The 22,267-nt window shown below is 34.9% G+C and overlaps 2 protein-coding genes across 4 annotated transcripts; both read right to left on the bottom strand.

Moving 5' to 3' along the window:
* Nucleotides 1-1,356: 1,356 nt before the first annotated feature.
* Nucleotides 1,357-3,275, bottom strand: LOC145791787 (uncharacterized). The gene is made up of 2 exons (XM_082872225.1): nucleotides 2,444-3,275; nucleotides 1,357-2,348 (listed from the first exon to the last, which is right to left on the bottom strand). The coding sequence occupies exons 1-2, from the start codon at nucleotides 3,133-3,135 to the stop codon at nucleotides 2,000-2,002; spliced, it is 1,041 nt and encodes a 346-aa protein (XP_082728351.1). The 5' UTR covers nucleotides 3,136-3,275; the 3' UTR covers nucleotides 1,357-1,999.
* Nucleotides 1,357-15,818, bottom strand: LOC114307627 (uncharacterized). Of its 3 annotated transcripts, XR_014330326.1 has the most exons (6): nucleotides 15,607-15,816; nucleotides 15,362-15,407; nucleotides 13,217-14,062; nucleotides 8,440-10,464; nucleotides 7,563-7,675; nucleotides 1,357-2,390 (listed from the first exon to the last, which is right to left on the bottom strand). XR_014330326.1 is itself a non-coding variant. In XM_028253027.2 (4 exons), exons 3-4 carry the CDS (start codon nucleotides 14,060-14,062, stop codon nucleotides 8,581-8,583), a joined length of 2,730 nt encoding a protein of 909 aa, XP_028108828.2. In that variant the 5' UTR covers nucleotides 15,362-15,407; nucleotides 15,607-15,818; the 3' UTR covers nucleotides 7,977-8,580. The 3 variants fall into 3 exon arrangements, 2 of the variants coding, with proteins under 2 accessions (XP_028108828.2, XP_028108829.2); XM_028253027.2 differs by lacking the exons at nucleotides 1,357-2,390; nucleotides 7,563-7,675 and having other exon boundaries at nucleotides 7,977-10,464; nucleotides 15,607-15,818; XM_028253028.2 differs by lacking the exons at nucleotides 1,357-2,390; nucleotides 7,563-7,675; nucleotides 15,362-15,407; nucleotides 15,607-15,816 and adding an exon at nucleotides 14,980-15,085 and having other exon boundaries at nucleotides 7,977-10,464.
* Between the last annotated feature and the right edge of the window lie 6,449 nt (nucleotides 15,819-22,267).

The raw sequence follows: 22,267 nt of genomic DNA, 5'->3' as shown, positions 1-22,267 counted from the left end.
ACTTACCCTTCTCCCAAGGTCGCCTTCCATCATTGGCATTTTCAAGCGTGATGCCTGCCACAATTTTTGCAATGGCTTTACCTACAATTGCATGACATGCGATTTCAACCTTAACATTCACTGTAGTCTAATTCAAAACACCCTCAGGCACGAGGCACATGAGCACGACCTTGTCCTCCACAATTTTACCAAGGATCAGTCCTGCAAGGCATGTGGTAATGTTGGGTACCACGTCAAATTGCAATGTGTAGATTGCAACTTTAACCTTTGCACGGACTGTGCCACACTGCCGCAAACAGGTAAGCACGAATGCCAGAGACATTTTATTAGCCTTACATACTCCACAGATAAAGATGATGATTCGGACAAATATTACTGTGTCATTTGTGAGAAAAAAGGAAACCCGGAGCACTGGACCTACAAGTGTGCAGAACCAGGCTGTGACATTTCTGCTCATTTGAAATGCATTCGGGGTCAATAACCTTATATCAAGTTTGGGCGAACCTATAAGTTGGATGCTCACCCTCATATATGATGTCAATCTTGTGAAAAAGAAAGAGAAAGACGACTCCTCCTCCACATGTGACTTATGTGGTAATACTCGCATAGGCATTGCTTTTGAATGTGCCATCTGCAATCTCATTATTGTTAATATCCCAGGGTTAGGACATTTCAATACTTACAGATGTAAATGCAGTCGAATCTTTTCGGTCTATGCGAAATGGAAATAATAATTATAATAACAATCAATAAATAAATTTAGGATTTTTTTTTTATAAATTTTTTGTGAGCCGTGTGATACAATAATGTTGGATTTGCACGCATGCATGATAATATGTAGAGTAGTTCCATTCTAGCTCAAAATTAGACTCACTTTCCAAGCCTAATTGTGTGACAATCTATTTGAATATTTAAGGCAATTCTCTCTTTTATGTTTTCTCTAATCATCAACCAATAATCTCACTTACACATCATTAAGTCTAAAAAATGAATTTAGAAATAGTTGTATATCATTTTTCGAGAAACAAATTAGTTTCTTTTCCTTTTTTTTTTTAATTTTAAAAATAAGTTAAAAACAGTTACATTAAAATAAAAAGTATAAGCATCATACAAAACAAAAAATATAAAAAATAACAAAGCCCAAAAGCGAAACTAAAAACCTTGTACAATTTACAAACAATAAAAGCTGCCAAAAAAACAACTGCGGTTCTAGAAGAATTACCAAGATCTACATCAAGCTAAAGATCAAACTCGTGATTGCCGTCATCCCAACCGCTGCTACCCAACTCCACTGCTGCCATCATTCACCGCCAGAAATTAGAGTTGAAAAACACCCACAACCGTAAAAGACAAGGATTGAGAGACAGATCTACCCTATATTTGTCTTCAGTTGTTTTCATAACAGAGAACAAAAAAGGAAAAATAATAACTATATGAACAATTTGGCATCAAAGTTCCAGTCGATGTTAAATTTGCACCAGCACATTGGAAAGTCATTGCTTTGCAAGGATCGCCATATATCTCACACAAGTCATCACAGTTGTTTCTTGTCATTTTAGCCAAAGCGAGAGCGTGTGGATGAGGCTCATATTCATAGGTGGTGCCACCAAACTTGATATACTTCCACGGATCTCCGCACAATCCAAATGCGCTGTAAAATTGCATTCTGCACAGTAGAACCAGTGCATTGGGTTTCTGAAGTACTCGCAAATATCACAGATGCACTGGTCTGGATCTTCAACTTCTCCTTCAATTGGAGAGTATCTGAGGATGCGGAGATGTTTATGGTTTCTGTGTCTCACTATCATTGGTAACATAGCACAACTAAAGTGCAAGAAGAAACGGAACGGGAAATAGCACATTTGAATTCAGCCTCTCCATTACCACAAGCGATGCAATCTCTGGAATTTACCAAGTTGAGACACATTAAGTATTTTTGAGATTCATGACCGATTGATCCAGAAAAACACTGCATTTGATATCAAGGTAGAAGTTGCATTCAAGGTAGAAGTTGCACTAAAGGCAAGTATAGGCGAAACCATTGCAGAGAATAACAAACACGGCACTGAAAGGCACCATCATGGAAAACCGTAGCGAAGAGGGTGAGTTGATGTTGTACATGAAGCGGGTGTTGCATCTTTCTTGGCAATTTAGCGCATGATTCATGAAGAAAAAAGTTACAGCGCTCACAGCTATAAAATGGAGCCAAGATGGGTTGTATGCACCCATCACATTTTTCATCGTCGTTCTTCATCATAACCAGATCATCACCTAGCGTTAAGCAGTGTTCATGGCTGAAATGTTCTGTGTTGTTCTCTAATCCTTTCCCACAGTGGTTTCCGTTAAGGGATAATCAAATCAGTTCAAGAATCGACCAACTGTGCTGACCCCTGAAAAGCACAAAAAGGATGAAAATATTACTAAATTAATCACAAGAACAAACAGGACATAATAATAATAATAATAATAAACCAAGTTAGAGGTCAACCAAGATTGTAGTATCTCTGATGTCAAGCAACCCACATGGGTAACAAAACTGCATTCCAAACTATTGTAAAACCAGTATTTTTGGTTTATTTGGTTATGACAGATTTTGCAGTCAAAAAACGGGCCCCTGGAATTGTCTAGACAAAGAGAAGATGTGAGGATGAGGGGGTGTTTATGAAGTCTACTATTTGTCACCATGAATGTTGGCAACAAGGAACAATTTGGGTGGACCCAAAACAGGCATGTCATGCAGAGGTAGGATATTCCTTCCCATATGTCGCATGCATTGCAAGTAAAGATAGCTGGCTTCAGCAGGCGGGTTAGGGGATGTTTATGACCACTGTGTTTAACACTCCGAAGCAATGATGCACATGTGATGTGTAGGTAAAACTTGCAGAGGGAACAAGCGTAGGTGAAGCTCCAGACAGGTTTACAGCATGCGTTACATTCTTGGAACTCACAACCGGACATTGAATTTGCAGTAAGGATAAAAGGGTGTTGGGGGTGGAGGGCATGGTTGATCTCGTTGGGGAAGTTGCAAGGGGTGCAACTATAGGCAGGACCTGCAGGCAATATTGGTCGTTGACAGCCGAAGCAGTCAACTTCCTCATTGTCATCGTCTGAGTCCATTAGGACCAAAGGATGCATGTGGCTGAAATGATCAAGCTCTCTCTCTCTCTGTCTCTCTCTCTGAGCTGGTGTTGAAGTTCTAACAGCTAAAAGGTCAAGTACATATGCACCTTCCCAAGCTAGCAAAGTCAACTGTTTGAAATTGTTTATTCTCCTAACTAAAGGATCCAGGTTTGAGGATCCAGCATGTTATTTCTATTAGTTTTTCATAGACTTGGGATACTTTATAACAATTCTACGCTTCCTATCTTTTTATACCATATTTAGTTTATCATCTGACATGAGAAATTCACAACCGTTGGTGCAATTGGTTCCACATGAACCTTATTAACATCTAATTGTTGTGGATGTGTCACATCCTATGGTAAAATAAGGTTGTGCTGTTTTTGTTTTTTTATCTACTTTTTGGCTAATTAAACCAAAGTTTTTAGAGCATGTTTATTTTCGGCTAAAAAAAAAGTGGCAATTGACCCCACACACACACACACACACCAAAAAAAAAAAAAAAACTTTTTTAAAAGGACCTACTCAACTTTCCCAATAAAATCTTATAATAAAAAAACTACTACTAAAACAATTGCCAAAGCAACCCTAAACGTGGTAAAAATATAAAATAAAAAGTGTAATATTATTAAATGCTTTATCTTATAATGAGTAATGATATACAAACAGAAAACATATATACAGAAGATTTATAAAAAATGATGTGGAATGTTCACATCTGTTCATTTAAATCAAAAGACTCATCAAAGTAACTTATTATTTCAAAAATATCAATGTCAAATTATTTTCGTGGAATTTTCTATGTAATATTTCTTTACAAATCTCTTTTTTCATTTTTTATTTCAGGCTTTATTGCCTAGATAATTACAACTAGCCAAGCATGATTTTCAAAAAATTAAAAAAGAAAAAAAAAAATACTCATCAATTTACAGAACTGTCTGTCACTGTGACCACCACTATAAAGGAACAAGTTCATCAATCATTTCCATTGATGGTGCCATTTGATCGCTATTATTAGAGAAAATGATCTCTCTCTCTCTCTCTCTCTCTCTCTCAGCTGCTGTTGAAGTTCTAACAGCTAAATTCAACAACGTATAAACCTTCTCTAAGGTTGTATTTGGAGAATGGATTTAGGAAGAGATTTGAAAAGAGAAAGGGAAAAGGAAAAGGTACATGAATCTCTCTCTCACTCTCACAGCTGGTGTTGAAGTTCTATATAACAGCTAAAGTCAAGTACATATACACCTTCCCTAAGCAAATTACTAGTAAAGTCCAGTGTTGAATTGTGTTATTCTAGTAACTAAAGGATCCAGGAAGGTTTGGTCTCATATCTGGGTATACTTTAATGAGTCTTCACTAAATTCATAGTAGTCTAAGGGAACCAAGGAGGATTAGTATCTGATATCTCTTTGATCTATGATTCAAATTAATTTGAACCAGTGTGACCATAACCACACATGCATTAAGCATTTTTTGGCGCCGGACGTTGGTTAAAGATTAAATGATGTCAAAAATTAAAACTCCAATACACATTTTATATATTCCAATAAATTTTTATGTCTATCTTACATATTTTAATACACTTTTCAGACATATACCAATGTTGATTACCGCCCAACTATGAAGCACAGACACAGAGACGGACACGGCGATTTCAAAAAAATGGGGATATGGATACGGATACGGATACGGACACAGACACGGACAAGGCGGGGGACATGGACATGGACACGGCGGGAGACACGGCAATTTTTTCATTTATATATATTTGCTATGTAGATTAATATTATGTTACTAAACAATCAAAATTAATAAAAATAAACATTAATTCAATATATATAAATCACTACATTTAAGCAAATTAATAAACCATCAATTCACAAAAAAAATAAATAAATAATAAGAATTAAGATGACAAGGGAAAAACATTCAACATCCAACAATATTCTTTTTTTACTTTCTTAATTTTGCACTTTGACCCCAAAAGAAATTTACAAAAATTAAAAAAATACCCCCACCGTGTCCAAATTTGGACACGCGTGTCCTCGGTGTGTCCCTACCGTGTCTCCTGCAAAAAAAAATAATAAAATTAAAGGGACACGCCAAATGGTATGTCCCATACGTGTTCCCAGCATGTCCTCATGTTCGACACTACTACAACACCTATTTGAAGTGTTTGTACTTCATAGTCGCCCAACTATGAAACATGGACACTCCAAAATCGGTGCCGTAACGGACACGGCGGGGACACGCATGTTCATATCAAGACACGGCATGGGACACAACGAGGCTAAATTTTCTTTTTTTTTTCCCTTCCCTTCTTTTGCCTCTCTTATTTAATACTTTTGTGAAGCATATTGTTGGATGTTGAATGTTTTCCCTTCTCGTCTTAGTTCTTGTTATCGTTTATTATGACTTTTTGTGAATGGATGATCTATTAATTTGTTTAAATGTAGTAGTTATATTTATTGAATTAATATTGCTATGTTAATGTTTGTTAATTTTGATTTAAAATGAATGTAATATGAATCTACATAACACATAAAAATATATTTTTTTTAAAAAAATTGTTGTGGCCCCCACCATGTCTGTGTTCCCATTTTTTGGAAATTGCCGTGTCAATTGTCCGTGTCCGTGTCCGTGTCCGTGCTTCATAGTCACCCAATGATCAATGGTTAGCATTTCCCTTTCTTGAGAACCCCTAATATGGGAAATAAAGAATAAATAAATAAATCCCTATCAAGTTTTCAATAATATTGATTTCAAGATGATTAATTTGAGCCATTCGATCAACACACATCAAGAAACAAGAACAACTTGCATTCTACGTCTACCTATGTTACACGGACTCGGATACGGGTATCGGGTGCGGGTGCGGGTGCGGGTCTAAGGGTCGGGCAATTAAAAATTAAGGATACGTGGATATATATCTAAATTTGGATATGGATATGGATATGGATATGAATACGGATACGGAGATACGTTAAATAGTTTTTTTAAAAATATATATATTTATTATATGAAGATGAGTTATATTATATAAATAACAAATAAAAATTATTTTATATATAAAATAAATTATGTTATATATGATAAAATAAGTTATTTTTATTTTAAACATAAAAATTATATTATTTATGATATATTATATTATATAATTTTTTTTGGATGAATAATATCATATATTATTATATTAATGTAATTTATACTATATGTTAATGTAAATGTAATATGAATAATGGATGAATAATATTATATGATATGAATAATATTATATATTATTATATTAACGTAATTTATATTATATACTAATATAATATAAAGAAGAAGAGAAGAAAATAGAACAAAGAGAAGAAAATAGAGGGAGATCGAGGAAGAGAAGAAAGAAGAAAATAAAACAGAGAGAAGAGAAGAAAGAAGAAAAGAGAAGTCAGACAAACAAAAGAAGAGAGAGAGAGAGAGAGAGTAGAGTGAGATCGAGATCGAGAGCGAGAGAAGAGAGGAGAGGAAGAGAGATCAACAAATCAAGAGACGAGAGATGAGAGAGAAGACAGGGGATCGAGAGATGAGAGAGAAGACAAAGCAGGAGATGGAGATCGAGCATGTCGAAGCAACGACCAAAGGAATCAAAGTCGGCAACCGATGTCTTCGCCGTTTCGACAGGTGACCAGGTCCTCTCTTGCTCTCTCCTCTTTCATTTCTTTTGCTGTCTATAAAAAGCCATGTCCGAGAGAGAACAGGCGAATCCGACACAGATCCCACACCCGCACCCTTGTCGTGTCGTGTCGTGTCGTGTCGTGTCGTGTCGAAACAAGGTACTTCAGCCCAAAGTGCCGAGTCCATGTAACACAGACGTGTACAACAACCTAGCACGTCACCACCACTAATCGGGTCCCAAATTTATAGCCAAATAGTATTTTAATTACAAATTCATAAAGGTGCAAGTAAGTGCAAGGGGAAAATGCGTCCCAAGCCACAACTTCACTTTGTTTTTTGTTTTTTTAATTTACATTTTTTAGATCAAAAACACTTCGGACACTTCGGGGGGAAACTAGTTACAAGTTTGAATAAAATAACTTAGATACAATGACAAAAGAAAAACATCGTAGATTTGTAAGAATTAATCCTTCATAGCAGAATATGGTATATTGGCCTAACACCACCTGGTATCATCTTTAAATAAAATCCTTAAAATTGTAACTTTTTATCCTAAAGTACGCAGAATATAGGCCTAAGACCAACTTTGGCCCTTTCTATTTCGTGATTTTTATTTTTGCAAGTAAGCTTAAGAACAGAAGCATGTAGAATATGCTCAAACAAAGCAGAAGAGACAAATAAAAACATTGACAGAAATTTCAATTCAATACTAACAGATGAAATCATTATTAAAATACTACAACCTAAAATCATTGCAACATGACTAAAATAACAAGAGGACTCACCTAAATACTGTTACTTCATGTTGCACAAAGTTTGTCAAAACATGAATACTTCATACAGCCTTGAGTAGCTCAGTTGAGATAGGAGATTGGTGCTGAGGCAGCTTTACAAACCCCTGTAACCGCCAAGCAAACATAAAAACCACAAGAACAAGGTGATGTTAAACAAGAAAAAAAAGCATCATGTCTTTCAAGCATCACGTCTTGCCTCTCCACAATGTATATAAACACCATTCCTGCCCTTTTAAAAAATTAGAGCGTATGTAATGTCGAACAGCTATTAAGAAATCCACTGAACTACTCAAACGATCCCCAAACCAGAATATATAGAGAACCAATCCAAAAGAGAGGATCCAAATATCAAGAAGAATAAGAATAGAAAATGAAGAACAAGGGTCAAAACACAACCCCAACACAAACGGCCACAATCTACTCAATATCTCATTAATCTAAGGCTAATATAAAACTATTACATAGAACCATATATATAGGCAACATAGGAAACCCTATTTAAGGTTACAAAAATAGAACACTAACCTAACATAACTCTAAATTGAATTAAACCTCATAAATAAAATTATAAAATCTTTAAGTTTTCCATTATCCAATGCATTTCCAATCCCCACCAGTAAGTTCATCGATTGTGAATAGCTTGTAACAATACGCCCAAGGATATTGGCATGTTTACAATCCGGTAATATTCAACTTTTACCAACAGAATTTCCTTCAGAGTACAGAATTTGAAATATGAAGATTGTAGTGTAATTTGTAAAACAAGCTTGTTTCCTCTACAAACATTGCATAGCAATGGTCAGCAAGTGCCCATTGCCTAACCGCTGTGGCTGTAACATGCCAAATCACGACAGAGAGTAAAAGGTACCTATATTTCTTCTCAAATGGATGTCAGTACCGTGATGTGATGCATTGTAACGGTTAACTGAATGGTACAGGGATTGTAGAAAGATGAAAAGAAGACAGTATAAAATGTGCTATCTTTGGTAACCTAAGCACCTTAACTAGATCAATCATCATTGAAATTCAAAACTCCTGGATGATAGGTAGCTTTAGAGATCTCCACTAGCTCTAGAGCTACTTTTCTTTCAGTTTCAGAAAGAGAATTGCTAACCGTACTTTTGCTACCCTTACAAACTCCGTCCACACCATTTTGATCCTTATCATCCAAGATACCACTGCTAATGCTGCCAGAATTTGAAGTTACATCGGCTCTGATGTGAGCTTTGCAGGAATGCTTTGATACTGGGTTATCTTGCCTCTGATTTTCCGTGCCTTTTCGCCTCCGCTTTGTGCTTAGGTAGCCAAATGCAAGAGCTTCCAATGCTCGTGTTGTTAATGGCCGGTTTCTTGTGCTTTGCCTCCTAGGACTCCCAATTAGGTGTTTTTCTGCAGCATTGACATTACTGGAAGTACACAAGTTGTTAGGTTCTTTCACAAGCTCGTATTTGTCAGAGGAAAAGCATAAAACATTAGCATTAGGGTTTTTCTCGCTTTCATCGACTTTCGTGTCGCATATTTCACCATTTTCAGAATCTGATAGGTCCTGGAGTACGTTTAGGTCGATCAACGGCTGTGATTGAGGTTTCTCACATTCCGCAAGAGATATTTCCGTACCATACATATTCTCATGAAGAATGCCTTTGTTGCTGTCCTTTTTTGGACTGCCTTCTAACGAAGAACTTGTTGATAATACCTTCTTCTCATCAAAAGGACCAACTTTGGAAACGTCTAGTGAGTTAGACCTGAAACTGGGTTCCACTTGTGTGAATCCAGAACCCACCATGAACTTCTCCATGCTACAACTTGTGTCATCCTTTGCACAAGCAGCCAATGTCCGCTGTTTCGTGAGAGGGGGCAACAAATTTGAACGGCCAGGTCTCACTCTCCTGCTGAAGCAGTTCTTGATGGTCCTCGACTGCTTGGCATTAGATAAATCTGGGTCCTGATAGTGGTGATTCCCCACCAATTTCTTCGCAGCTTTTGAGTCATCGATTGACATCCTTTGGTTTGAATTGCTATTGTCAACCATACCCTTACTATGATTGGAAGATCTAGGTTTCTTCTGACCCTTCAATAACATAACAACAGAGTCTGGCACATCGACTGAATCCCCGGAGGAATCACCATCAGATTCCTTTGAATGATTACTCAAGATAGAAGTAATTCCAGTATCAGAGGGTAGATTTCTCAGCTCTCTCACCTTCGATGATTTTTCTCCACAAGCCAAACTAGTATCCACAACAGTTAACCTCAAAAGATTTGGATTGTATGTTGAAACTCGGGGTTTAAGGTAATAAAGCTGCTGATGATCAGCTGGATCATCATGGTTTATTGTGGGTTCTGGCTCTCTTTCATGTACTTCCTCGCAGCTGCTGACTCTAGGTTCTTCGTCCTCAAGCTTGATAAGTTTCGGTTCTGATGCAACTCGGCTTAAAACATCACGAACAGAATCGAAGTAGTGGTCTCCTTTCACAAGTTTCCTTCTTGAGAACTTCTTAACACCAGGCATAAGAAAAACCAGCTGATGTTTGGAACTATAATAATCATGATTCTTCGGCTGCTCAGAGTGCCACCCTCTTTCTAACAGACGGGGCCAAACTGCTTCCCAGAAAATATCATTTAATTGAGCTTTGCTTAACCGGAAATCTCCAGTTAGAAACTTGACTATGTCCTCGAATGCAAGGGAAGAGCATGCTTTGCCAACTGGTATTTTGGGCCGGAAAGGAAACACTAGATTAGTTTTAGTAGGCTCCATTGCAAGGTTTGTCAAATCTTCCTTCCCCCTGCCAATACCTACTGCTTCTATGAGGACAGGGATACCAGCAAGAGTTTTTAAGGTGTGAACATATTCTTCAAGAGAAGTTCTTCCCTCAGCAAATGCCTTTGAGACCTGACAATGACCAAAATCTAAATTAAAATATTAAGCATAACAGTTCTTCATCGGAGAGTATATTGTAATTCGAGAGCACTTCAACATCTTTAGAACCAAAGCCAATACCTATACAAAGATGGATGGAAGTAACAACTGATACCAAAATTTCAATCCGAGGTTCTTACTTGTAATTCCATATGACACTTGTTTAGCCCAAGACAAATTTCAATAGCTAGTCCGCTCCCAACCAATGTCCACTCTTACCAACCATCAATGTTTTAGAAATTACAAGCCTTTAGAAATTTGAAATTTTAAGATCAACTTACAATCAAATCTTGTAATACCAAATTGTCGTCACTTGGTCAACCAAATTTTGACTATGTAATCAATATTTTTCTTAAAATACCTATTTTGTCTCTATTAATAAATAAATGAATAATATAAACTTCAGAAAGAAAAAAAATAATGAAAAAAACAACTCTCTCCCTTCCTTCTTTGTTGGTCACCCTCTTCTCTCCACTCAAAACCCTAAACCCACCTCCTAACTTCAGACACCCCCATCTCCAATCCACTCAACTACAACAAAAATACACCAGTTTTGTCTCTCTTTTTCTTGAATCTTAGCCTTTCCAACCAAGAAATAAAAAATAAAATGAAAATGAAAGAGAAACGACGAGCTTGCACTTTGCCATTAAAATGGAACCGCAATTTTGATTATTTTTTGTTTTATTGCGTTATGACACATACATTTAATATTTTTATGTACAATGGTCGATCACTATTTGAATCAATTATAATGAAGAATATCAAGTAAAATTAGAATCAATAGCAATGTACAAGTATCACAGTAAAAAATCAAATATGATGCATCATTATTACAGTAAACACCCGAAGTGGAAGAAATGGCCATAAGACTGGCAAAATAGAGACCCCAAAGTAAAGGACATGACACTTACTGACCAGGGTCGGCCCTGACTTTTTTGGGCCCCAAGGCAAACTTAAATATGGGACCTTCATACATATTTAAAATATATATATAATAAAAAAATAAAAATTTGGTAAAATAGTATCTTCAATTTTTTTTTTTTCTCTTGTTTGTGTAGGTACAAGAAAAAATAAAAACTGAAGCAGAGGAGAAGTGAAAATTGAGAACTAGGAACTACCTAAGAGTGAATATTTTCATTATTTAGGATCGATTATCACAACAGTTGGGGAAATTGGAGTGGATGCGGTCCATAAAATTAAGGCAAGGTGGCTTAAGTGGAGGAGTGCGTCTGGGGTACTATGTGATAAACGAGTACCCATTAGACAAAAAGAAAAATTCTATAGGATGGCTATTAGACCAACGATATTGTATGAGACGGAATGTTAGACAACTAAGAAACAATATATAAATAAGATGAGTTTTGCTGAAATGAGGATGCTAAGGTGGATGTGTGGTAAGACTAGAAAAGACAAAATTAGGAATGAGTATATTTGTGAATGGATAGAAGTAGCATCGATAGAAGATAAATTGAGAGAGGATAAATTGCGATGGTTTGGTCATATACAACGGAGACCAACAGTAATGGTAGATGGAAGTGTTAGAAGAAGGGATAGACCTAGATTAATGTGGGCGGGTGTAGTAAATAGAGATATGAATCTCCTGAATTTGACTAACTAAATGGCCATTGATAGAGTCAAGTGGAGAAGAAGGATTCATGTAGCCGACCCCATTTGATGAGACTTAAGACTTAAGACTTAAGACTTGATTTGGTTTAGTTTGGTTTACCTACATAAAATTTTCTTACATATATAAATACTAAAGTTACTGGTTTTTTACCCATGTTATACACATAAATCACTTAAAATATTAGGTAGTAAATCCAATTTGAAAATATTGTATAAGTTTTTCCTTTTTTACCAAGAAAATATCGTATTAGTGAGTGAATGGATTATAATTTTTTTCACAATAATTATAATATTGTACTTTTTTTTAGCAATTTCACATGATTATTGAAGTTGACATAAATCATAATTATCGAGACAAACATAAATCATAGTTATTGAGAAACATAAATCATAATTATTGAGATAGATTTTGAACATCTTCGATGGGTAACATTATTAATTTGTTCAAACTTTTTCTAAAGTAAGTAACTGAATATAAAATTTGATGAACTTAAGCTTTAAAAAATTTATGTCTCCAAAGGCAATTGTTACTAGTATAGTCAACAATATTCTATAAACATAAACAATCCATACATTTAGTAAACAATCGTCCATTACTTTTAAATAATTCACCACTTCAATTGCTTTTTTATCTTTCTTTTTTTTTCTATAAAACTTCAGTTTTAAATAATAAATTTTATAGTGTGAAAAAATAATAAATCTAAAAAAACCCCATTTAAGATTTCGCTTGTCCCCAAGAGTATTGGGCCAAACCTGCTTGTCCTACCTTTTTTCCTAAAAAAATGGGATGAGACACTGAACACAACAAATCGAGTTTAGGATAGAGAAGCTATGTAACAAATAGTATAACATGCATAGATAACGAAATGAGAGGGGGGAAAAAATGGCTATTTTGGCATATATTTGGAACAACGTGATATTCTTGTGTGAAATTCATCACAAAAAGAACATAACTAAATTTATTCCAGTATTAAACATGAACACACTTGTCCAAAAAAAAAAAACATAAAGTGAACGAACATGTATGTCACCATTGATCAAATAAACCAGATTTGGAATTACTAACATGTCATATTTGTGGCATTAAAACATAAAATACCTCCACCAAAGTACTTTTTGCATCCTCTGAGACATGGAGAAGCAAACGAGATAACAGTTCCTGCTGCCTCCATCCAGTAAAAATTCTCTGTCCAATCTTGCACTTCCGGCTTTTCATCATCTTCCGGCAATCTGCATATCTCCGATGTTCATCAGACCCATAAAACTTCCCATAGTAGAAGGATAGGATTTCCCCCATTTCTTTGCTTTTCATAAATCTCTTCACCTGAACGAGATTCTTCTCAAAAATATATAATGCAAGGAGAAAACTACTGAATTCAATGTCTGTCCAAGGAGAATCACCAAGCAAACCAGGAACCAAACAACAGCTTTTGCTTCTGCACATTTGATTTGGGTTACCTTTTCCTGCCATTGCAGGTTCGGAGATAGCTGACTTTGATTCTTTTCCACAATCCAATGCAACATCTAATGTTTTGGCTTTCAAACCCTTCTTATTTGAAATATGTTGCCTCTTTTTCACCTTTTTAGATCCCACTGACCCCTTTGCATTAACTGAATCATCACGTTTTTTATAAACTTTAATTCCTTTATTTTGATTGTTATTTATTTTATCATCAACCCAAATTGCCGGAACTGCTAATCCCAAAACAAAATAATGAGAAACATTAAAATTAATCTCAGTATCATCTGGGTTCCTTAGAAGATGAAGCCGCTCAGATTCTGTTATCATGCGTGGAATTTTCACCTGGTACTTATCACCAACTCGGGGGTGCACTTGTTGATCACCAAACATATCACTTGTATCAGGAGAATTCAGAGGAACTAACTTCTCTGAAAACAATTCTTCAACACATTTGCCATTGCGATCCAGCTCACCAGAATCCATCTGCCAGACAAGACAAACTAGAAACCATGAGAACAATAAATTCAAAATCCGGTCATGAAGGAATATACAAATAAATGTTTTCAACCTCAAGATGTTCTCAATCACATATCTGCCCATGACTAACAAGAATACCCATTGAATTAAATATAAAGAAACAAGAACTGAATCACATGTTTACATGACTCAAATAAAAAAGAGGAAGCACAAATACTGATTTCATTTCTGATAGATAGGACCGGGTGCATTTTATGACGAGGAGCACGAGATCCCCTCCCCCGACCCAAAAAAAAAATTTCTTTTAAAAAAAGTATCAAGGTTTTCTTTGTTACCCATACTGTTTCATGATATTTCAATACGTCTTTAAAAACATTTAGTTCACTTTCTCACCACCAGGTCACTATGGCGGTGTTTGGGAACAAATTTTTTAGGTTTTTTTTGTTTTTTTACACTAAAAGACAAATTGGTTACAAAACCAAAAAAAAACACATCCAAACAAAATATCACATCAAACCCCATAATCATTTCACTTTTTCTCTCATAAACATCACATTCAACCATTAAAAAATCCAACTATCTTCCCAAACACAAAAAAAAATTTCTCCAATAATATCCTACAACTAAAAAAACCTACAAAAAAACCCACTTCCCAAACACCCACTATACCAGGACTAGAAGAATTTTACATTTGATAATCACCAGGTCTTACTCTCTTCTTCCTTAATATAGTAGTATTAGTCTCCAATTTCATGCATTTGGTCAAAACTATTGGGGCCTTTGTTTCCCGCATTCATACTAGTCTGCAGTTATTCCTAAAAAAAATTGGGGCCTTCGTTTTTCCCTCACGAGGGCATTTGGAGTTTTTCCCCGACTAATCCCCAGTACATGTAGTCGTAGTCCCACATATAGTAGATAATTACCGAGCCTAAGCCCTAAGGGGGAGGCCTCAAGATGGAACTTTTAGCCATTGGTCTACCACTTTAGGTTCAAACACATGACTTCCCATCATGGCCAACTGCCAAAAAACAAGTTCAAATCAATATCAATAACCCAAAATTACGTGAATTGAGAAAGCTACTTTCCTATCAATATATTCAATACAAACAGTCAAATTGAACAAAATCAACTCTACACTCATCAACAACCCATCCTTGGAATTACTAATTCCCATCTAGGCATATCAAATTTTCGCCGAATCTTGAAAATAAATGACCATTCACACATGAATCAAAGCAATGGATGATGTACATTGAGTCATTTCATATACCAAGTTACATAATAGGAATGAGGTTCACTACTAACCTTCAAGAAAGAACTCCAAAGGTCCAAAACCACATGAAAGATAAACCTGTGAAACAAATGGGTTATCATGATCATGTGTTGAATAGCGTTGATTGTCAATCTTTTGAACGATTCGCTTCAAAATGAGAATGAAAAGAGAGAACCCAACTCGCACTAGGTATATATCTATACACAGAGACACACATCTTTGCACCATATATATAAGAGAGAGAGAGAGAGAGAGAGAGTTGGTGAAGAATGGTTACCTGGTTTAAAAGGGATCAGCTTCCATGGCTTCGAAGGCTTGAATTGACGGGGCTCAGAAGAGAGAGAGAGAGAGAGTACCGAAGAGACTAAGAAAAATCAAAGACCGAAAGTCTTTTGTTGAAAATTCCTTCGGCGGTCTATACGCACACCATGCTACACATTTTTTTTTTTTGGTGTGTTTGTAAAATACGTGTTTTAAAAATAAAATTATGCATTTTAATGATAAATCCAGATCTATAGTAGTGTAATGTCCCAAAATCATAAATGGGACGGATTTTATTATTATTTTTATATTAGGGTTGCTACAAAAATATTATATATTTTTATGATAATATTATTTTTTTTTTTAATAAATTATCTTTACACCTTAAAATATATAAAATTATCACAAAAATATATAGTATTACTATAAAGATGCGTGATTTTATTTATGAGTAAATCATAAATTATTTTAATTTTGTCAAAAAATTACATAATATTTACTAAAAATATAAATAAAGCGAAATAAGGCGTACATGTACCCATCCTATCCTAGACAGAGAGAATTACGAGAGATACTGTAAGTAAAGTAAGCTTGTTGCGTATTTTTAAAAGTTTATTAAAAATGTAGAAATTATTTTAATTTATTTCTCAAATTTTGTAAAAAGAGAAAGTGTAATTATTATCAAAAAATTTATTAATAATCATGTTTCTCTCAAAATTTGAATGAAATATAAAATTAAAAGACATCACATTTTTACTAGGGTTTTTTATTCAACTTCCTAAAAAAGATTTTGTATTTTAAGAACAACTAAAATATGTTTGTTAGTTAAGGACATTAAGTTTTTTTCGAACAAAACTATCCTTAGTATACTTTCATTACCGTACCAAACTTTCAACATCTCTACAATCGTCGGGGACTGTCTTTGATCGCTACTGCCAGTCGTCGGTGACCAACGACAACCATCGGTTGCTTGCGATTATTTTTTGGTGATTCTTTGACACTTTGTCAAATTGAAAATTGTAATTGTTACATGATTTTTTTGCTGTAATAGTGAAAATTGTCTAACTTTCAACAATTTTTGTAAATTTAGTTAGTGCAATTTCTCTAACCAAATCTACTTAATTGTAGAAAGTCGGAGAAATTTCACTAACCAAATATAATGAAATTGCAGGAAAAAAAAAAGAAAAAAAAAACACTAATCAAATCTATTGAAATTGCAGAAAGTCTAAGAAATTTCACTGATTAAATATACTGAACTTCAAAAAATTCGAGAAATTTAACTGACTAATTTCATTTGAACTTAAAAACAAAATCTAAATATTTTTACATCATTACAACAAACAATGCCTATTAAATAACAATACAAAAATCAAATACAAGTGAGGGAGAGAAAATGAGAAGAAAAAAAATCGGCAAGTGATGTTGACAACAATGAGATAATAGAGGTGTGAGCGGTGGTTGCGAACAATGAACAAGGTTTAGAATTTCGATGGTGGTCACAAACAATAACGATACAATTCTGATCTATAAGATTGTTACAAGCGGTGAGGATTGCATGGACTTGAAAATAACGGCAACGGTAAAAATAGTGTTAGAAATGGTTGGGAAAATTCTAGGTAAAACTAGAATTTTTTCCTAAATTTGGTCTATTTTTTAAGTGGGCCCCCGTGCATCCATTTTCATGGGTCAAAGTGGTAACGCGTTCTATGCCGCGTTGTGATTCACGTGGTATATTTGGTTGCTCAAAACCATTATCGGGTGAATGGAAAATTGAAACTAAAGTGAGCTCTATGGAAATGGAGTTTTGGTAGAAATTCCTTAAGGTTGGAAAATGACTTGTCCCACATTGATTTTGTGGAAAGTTTTGAATGGGTTTATAAGGTATGGGATTGAAACTTAGGATGTGCCTCAAGGGGTACCCAAGTTTTGTAGAGAGGAAGGTTATGGGCAACATGGGCTAGACCTATTGGACCCAAAAATCACCACACGCGCTCGCCGCCGCTGTCCGTTCGGTCGGGCGGACTAGGCTTGGGCGCGGGTGTGTGGTTGGGCTTGTTTGGCCCAATACTAATCTTTTTGGGCCAAAAACATTTGAATTTTTTTTTTTTTTGAAATAAAATCTGTCCGAATTTCTGTCCATATTATTTTCAATTTTTGAATTCAAATTGTTGCACCTCTCCAGAATTTTGTACAGGTTTTAGACAGATCCGAATCTGTCCAGATTCAAACCCAAAACCATTTTTATCTATCAAACAGATTCAAACCAGATTCGGTTTTCTTTTCAAAATTCAATTTGAACAGGTACAGTATCTGTTCAAAACAGATTTGCTACCTATTACATTCCAACTGGCAGCCACCAAGCCACCACTTCACCTATATAAATAGGCAGTCCCTCATTTGGTTTTTTACATAGAAATTCCGTACTTCTCCTCTGCAAATTTATTCTTCATTTTGCTGCATTTAATTTTTGTGAGAAAAAGTGTAAACACTTAGTGTGTTCGTTGAATAAATAAATTGTAGTGCTGCATTTATTTGTAATTGATCATTTCATCCTGGGAGATAGACGTCCATATTCTGAAAGCACCGTAGAGAGAACAAATCTGTCTTAAGGAGACAGTGTCGAACACTGGACTTAATCAGAATAATATTCAAGATATTAATCAAGAAAGTTATTTATTTATTTATTTTCTGTTTTATTATTTATTTAAATCAGATTTTAATTTTTTTTTTGTAACAAAATAAAATCTGTTTTTTTATTTATTTAATTCTATTTCTAGTTTGATTTTTGTAATCAAACTTTCTCTCTCCTTTCCTTTTTATCTTTTATATTCTGTTTGTCATTTAGTACCCAAACAGAATTAATTAATTTAATTACAGTGAAGATTGTCCAACAATCTTAAGACAGATTCGTCCTGGTATCTTCATTGTATTTAATTTTCTGTGATTTCATAAAGACATTCTGGTTGGAAAAACAAATAGTGGTTTATGCTATTTGACAGATAATAGTAATATACTGTCTATTTTCTTTGACAACTAGTAATAATATACTGGTGTCATTAACAATTGCAGAATATTAAATTTGTGTTACAGAAAATTATTGTGATATTTTATTTTTCTAGTTTTCGTAACAAGGAAAATAAAATTATTTTGTATTTTAATTTTTTCTGATTTTTGTAATCAGAGATTATGGCTACTGCAACTGGAAGTGGTACTCCAATTGTAACACCAACACCGGTCCCTATCCAGAACCATGTTCAAGTACCAATAAATCATGGAGAAAAATGAAAAAAATTTAACGGTACTGAGTTTAAGAGATGGCAGTAGAAGATGCTATTCTATCTTACAACTCTTAATTTGACCCGGTTTCTCCATGAAGAGGCTCCAGCACTTAAAGAGGGTGAAAGTGATCGGCGAGTTGTTGCCGCTGTAGATGCTTGGAAACATTCAGATTTCCTGTGTAGAAATTACATCTTTAATGGCCTTGACAACATGCTATATAATGTTTACAGTCCTCTGAAGTCAGCAAAAGAATTGTGAGATTCTTTTGAGAAGAAATACAAGACAGAGGATGCCGGCACGAAGAAATTTGTTGTCGGTAAATTTCGGGACTTTGTTAATGTAGACTCCCAAACAGTAATTTCTCAAGTTTAAAGTTTTCAATTAATTTTACATTATATTCATTCTGAGGGTATGTCTCTGAGCAAGTTTTTCCAAGTCGCTGCTTTAGTGGAAAAGTTACCATCAGCTTGGAAAGATTTCAAAAATTATTTAAAACACAAACGCAAAGAGATGACCATGGATGAACTTATTATAAGACTGAGAATTGAGAAAGATAACCGTAAGGCTGAAAAGAGGAATGGAAAAAATCTCATTAAGTCCAAGGCTAATGTGGTTGAACAAGTTCATAAACCACATAACAAAAAGATAAAGTTTACTGGAGATGGTCCTAAACAAGGCGACAGCAATGGCAACAAGAAGTTCAAAGAAAAATGCTATAATTGTGGTAAGACTGGACATCGAGCTTCTGACTTCCACCGCCCTAAGAAGGATCGCGAAAGTATAAGCAAGAAGACTACCAATCGGGCCAATGTAACTGAACTAGATTACATCTCTGACGGGGTGAATGACATCAACCTCTGCTGTGGTGTCTGAGACTAACTTGGTTGGAAATCCGAAAGAGTTGTGGGTTGACACTGGAGCAACTCGTCATATATGTACGGACTAGAAGATGTTCACTACCTACAATGAGGCTACAAATGGTGAACAACTTTTCATGGGAAATTCTTCTACTTCTACTGTGGCTGGACAAGGAAAAATGATCTTGAAGATGATATCAGGGAAAGAACTGATCCTCAACAACGTACTGCATGTACCTGACATCCGGAAGAATTTAGTTTCTGATTCTTTGTTAAGTAAAAATGGTTTTAGGCTTGTCTTTGAGTTTGATAAATTTGTATTAACAAAGAGTGGCATGTATGTTGGTAAGGGATACATGAGTGATGGTCTCTTCAAACTAAATGTAATAACGTTGTACCAAAAGTTGCTATTAATAAGAATAACACATCTTTTGCTTATATTCTTGAGTCGAATTTATGGCATGGTAGATTAGGACATGTAAATTATGATGCTTTGGGTAGATTAATTGGTTTGGATTATATACCAAAGTTTGAAATTAATCATAATCATAAATGTGAAGTTTGTGTAGAAGCGAAACTAACTAAGGCTCCATTTAAATCGGTTGAAAAGAAAATTGAACCTCTAGAATTAATTCATACTGATGTATGTGATCTAAAATTTGTTCAAACTAGAGGAGGCAAAAAGTATTTCATAACATTTATCGATGATTGCACAAAATATTGTTATGTTTATTTACTTAGAAGTAAAGATGAAGCCTTAGAAATGTTTAAACTCTACAAAACAAAAGTTGAAAATCAACTTGGTAAAACCATTAAAATGGTTAGAAGTGATAGGAGTGGTGAATATGATGCACCATTAAATGAATTTCGTGCACAACATGGCATTATGCACCAAACTACAGCACCTTATTCTCCACAGCAAAATGGAATTGCTTAAAGGAATAATAGAACCCTAAAAGAAATGATGAATGCCATGTTACTAAGTTCAGGCTTACCACAGAACTTGTGGGGGGAAGCAATATTGTCTACTAATTATGTTCTTAATAGAATATTCCATAAGAAAACCAACAGCACTCCTTATGAATTGTGGAAAGGTCGACTACCTTCCTACAAATACTTAAAAGTGTGGGGGTGTTTGGCAAAAGTTGAAGTTCATGTTCCTAAAAAGACTAAGATTGGACCAAAAACAGTAGATTGTGTGTTTACTGGTTATGCTCAAAATAGTAGTGTATATCGATTTCTGACTTATAAATCAGAAATACCTAATATAAATGTAAACACTATTATAGAGTCAAGGAATGCTATGGTTTTTGAACATGTCTTTCCTTACAAGAAATGACAGGAATTAAGTTCACAGAAAAGAACTTATGATTATACACAAAGTCAAGAGACTAATGACAATCAAACACAAGACACCAATAATGGTCTCGACCAACAGGATTAAACTGATGATGAACCAAGAAGAAGTAAAAGAGCGAGAACATCAAAATCCTTTGGTCCAGATTTCCAAACATACCTGTTAGAAAATGAACCTCAAAGCTTTAAGGCAGCAATGACATATCCTGAAGCACCTTTGTGGAAAGAGGCTGTTAATAATGAAATTGAGTCCATTATGCAAAATCATACTTGGGAATTGGTAGATCTTTCACCAGGTTCTAAACCTCTTGGATATAAATGGATATTCAAGAGAAAAATGAAGGCAGATGGTTCAATAGACAAGTATAAAGCAAGACTTGTAGTAAAAGGTTACAGACAAAAGGAAGGTCTAGACTATTTTGACACATATTTTCCTGTGACAAGAATAACATCTATTCGTATGCTTATTGCTATAGCAGCGTTATTTAAATTAGAAATACATCAAATGGATATTAAGACAGCTTTCTTAAACAGTGATCTAAATGAAAAGATTTATATGGAGTAACCCGAAGGGTTTGTAATGCCAGGGCAAGAAAAGAAAGTTTATCGGCTTGTAAAATCTCTTTATGGATTAAAACAAGCACCTAAGCAATGACATGAAAAATTTGATCATGCAATGCTTACTAATGGGCTTAAGATAAATGAATGTGACACATGCGTGTATGTTAAAAACACTGACCAAGGATATGTCATAGTTTGTCTTTATGTGGATGACATGCTTATCATTGGAAGCAGTCAAAACATGATCAAATCAACTAAGCAAATGCTTAACCGAAGATTTGATATGAAATATATGAGGGTTGCAGATGTTATATTAGGAATGAAAATTACTAAAACATCTAACGGATATGCGTTATCTCAATCTCATTATATTAAGAAAATTCTTGATAAATTTATCAAGGATGATTTGAATGTAGCTAGAACACCTATAGACATCAGTCTTTATTTATCGAAAAATAAAGGTGATGCAGTGTCTCAGTTAAAATACTCCCAAATCATTGTTTTGCCTAATGTACCTAATGAATTGTACTCGTCCTGATATAGCTTATGTTATCAGTAAATTGAGTAGGTACACTAGTAACCCCGAAGAAGACCATTAGAAGGCGATCATTCGGGTTCTTAGAT

This window comes from Camellia sinensis, chromosome 5, assembly GCF_055761805.1.
Source record: "Camellia sinensis isolate YWXY chromosome 5, ASM5576180v1, whole genome shotgun sequence".
In the NCBI taxonomy this organism is placed as follows: Eukaryota; Viridiplantae; Streptophyta; class Magnoliopsida; order Ericales; family Theaceae; genus Camellia; species Camellia sinensis.
This window is presented reverse-complemented; position numbering and strand designations above follow the sequence as displayed.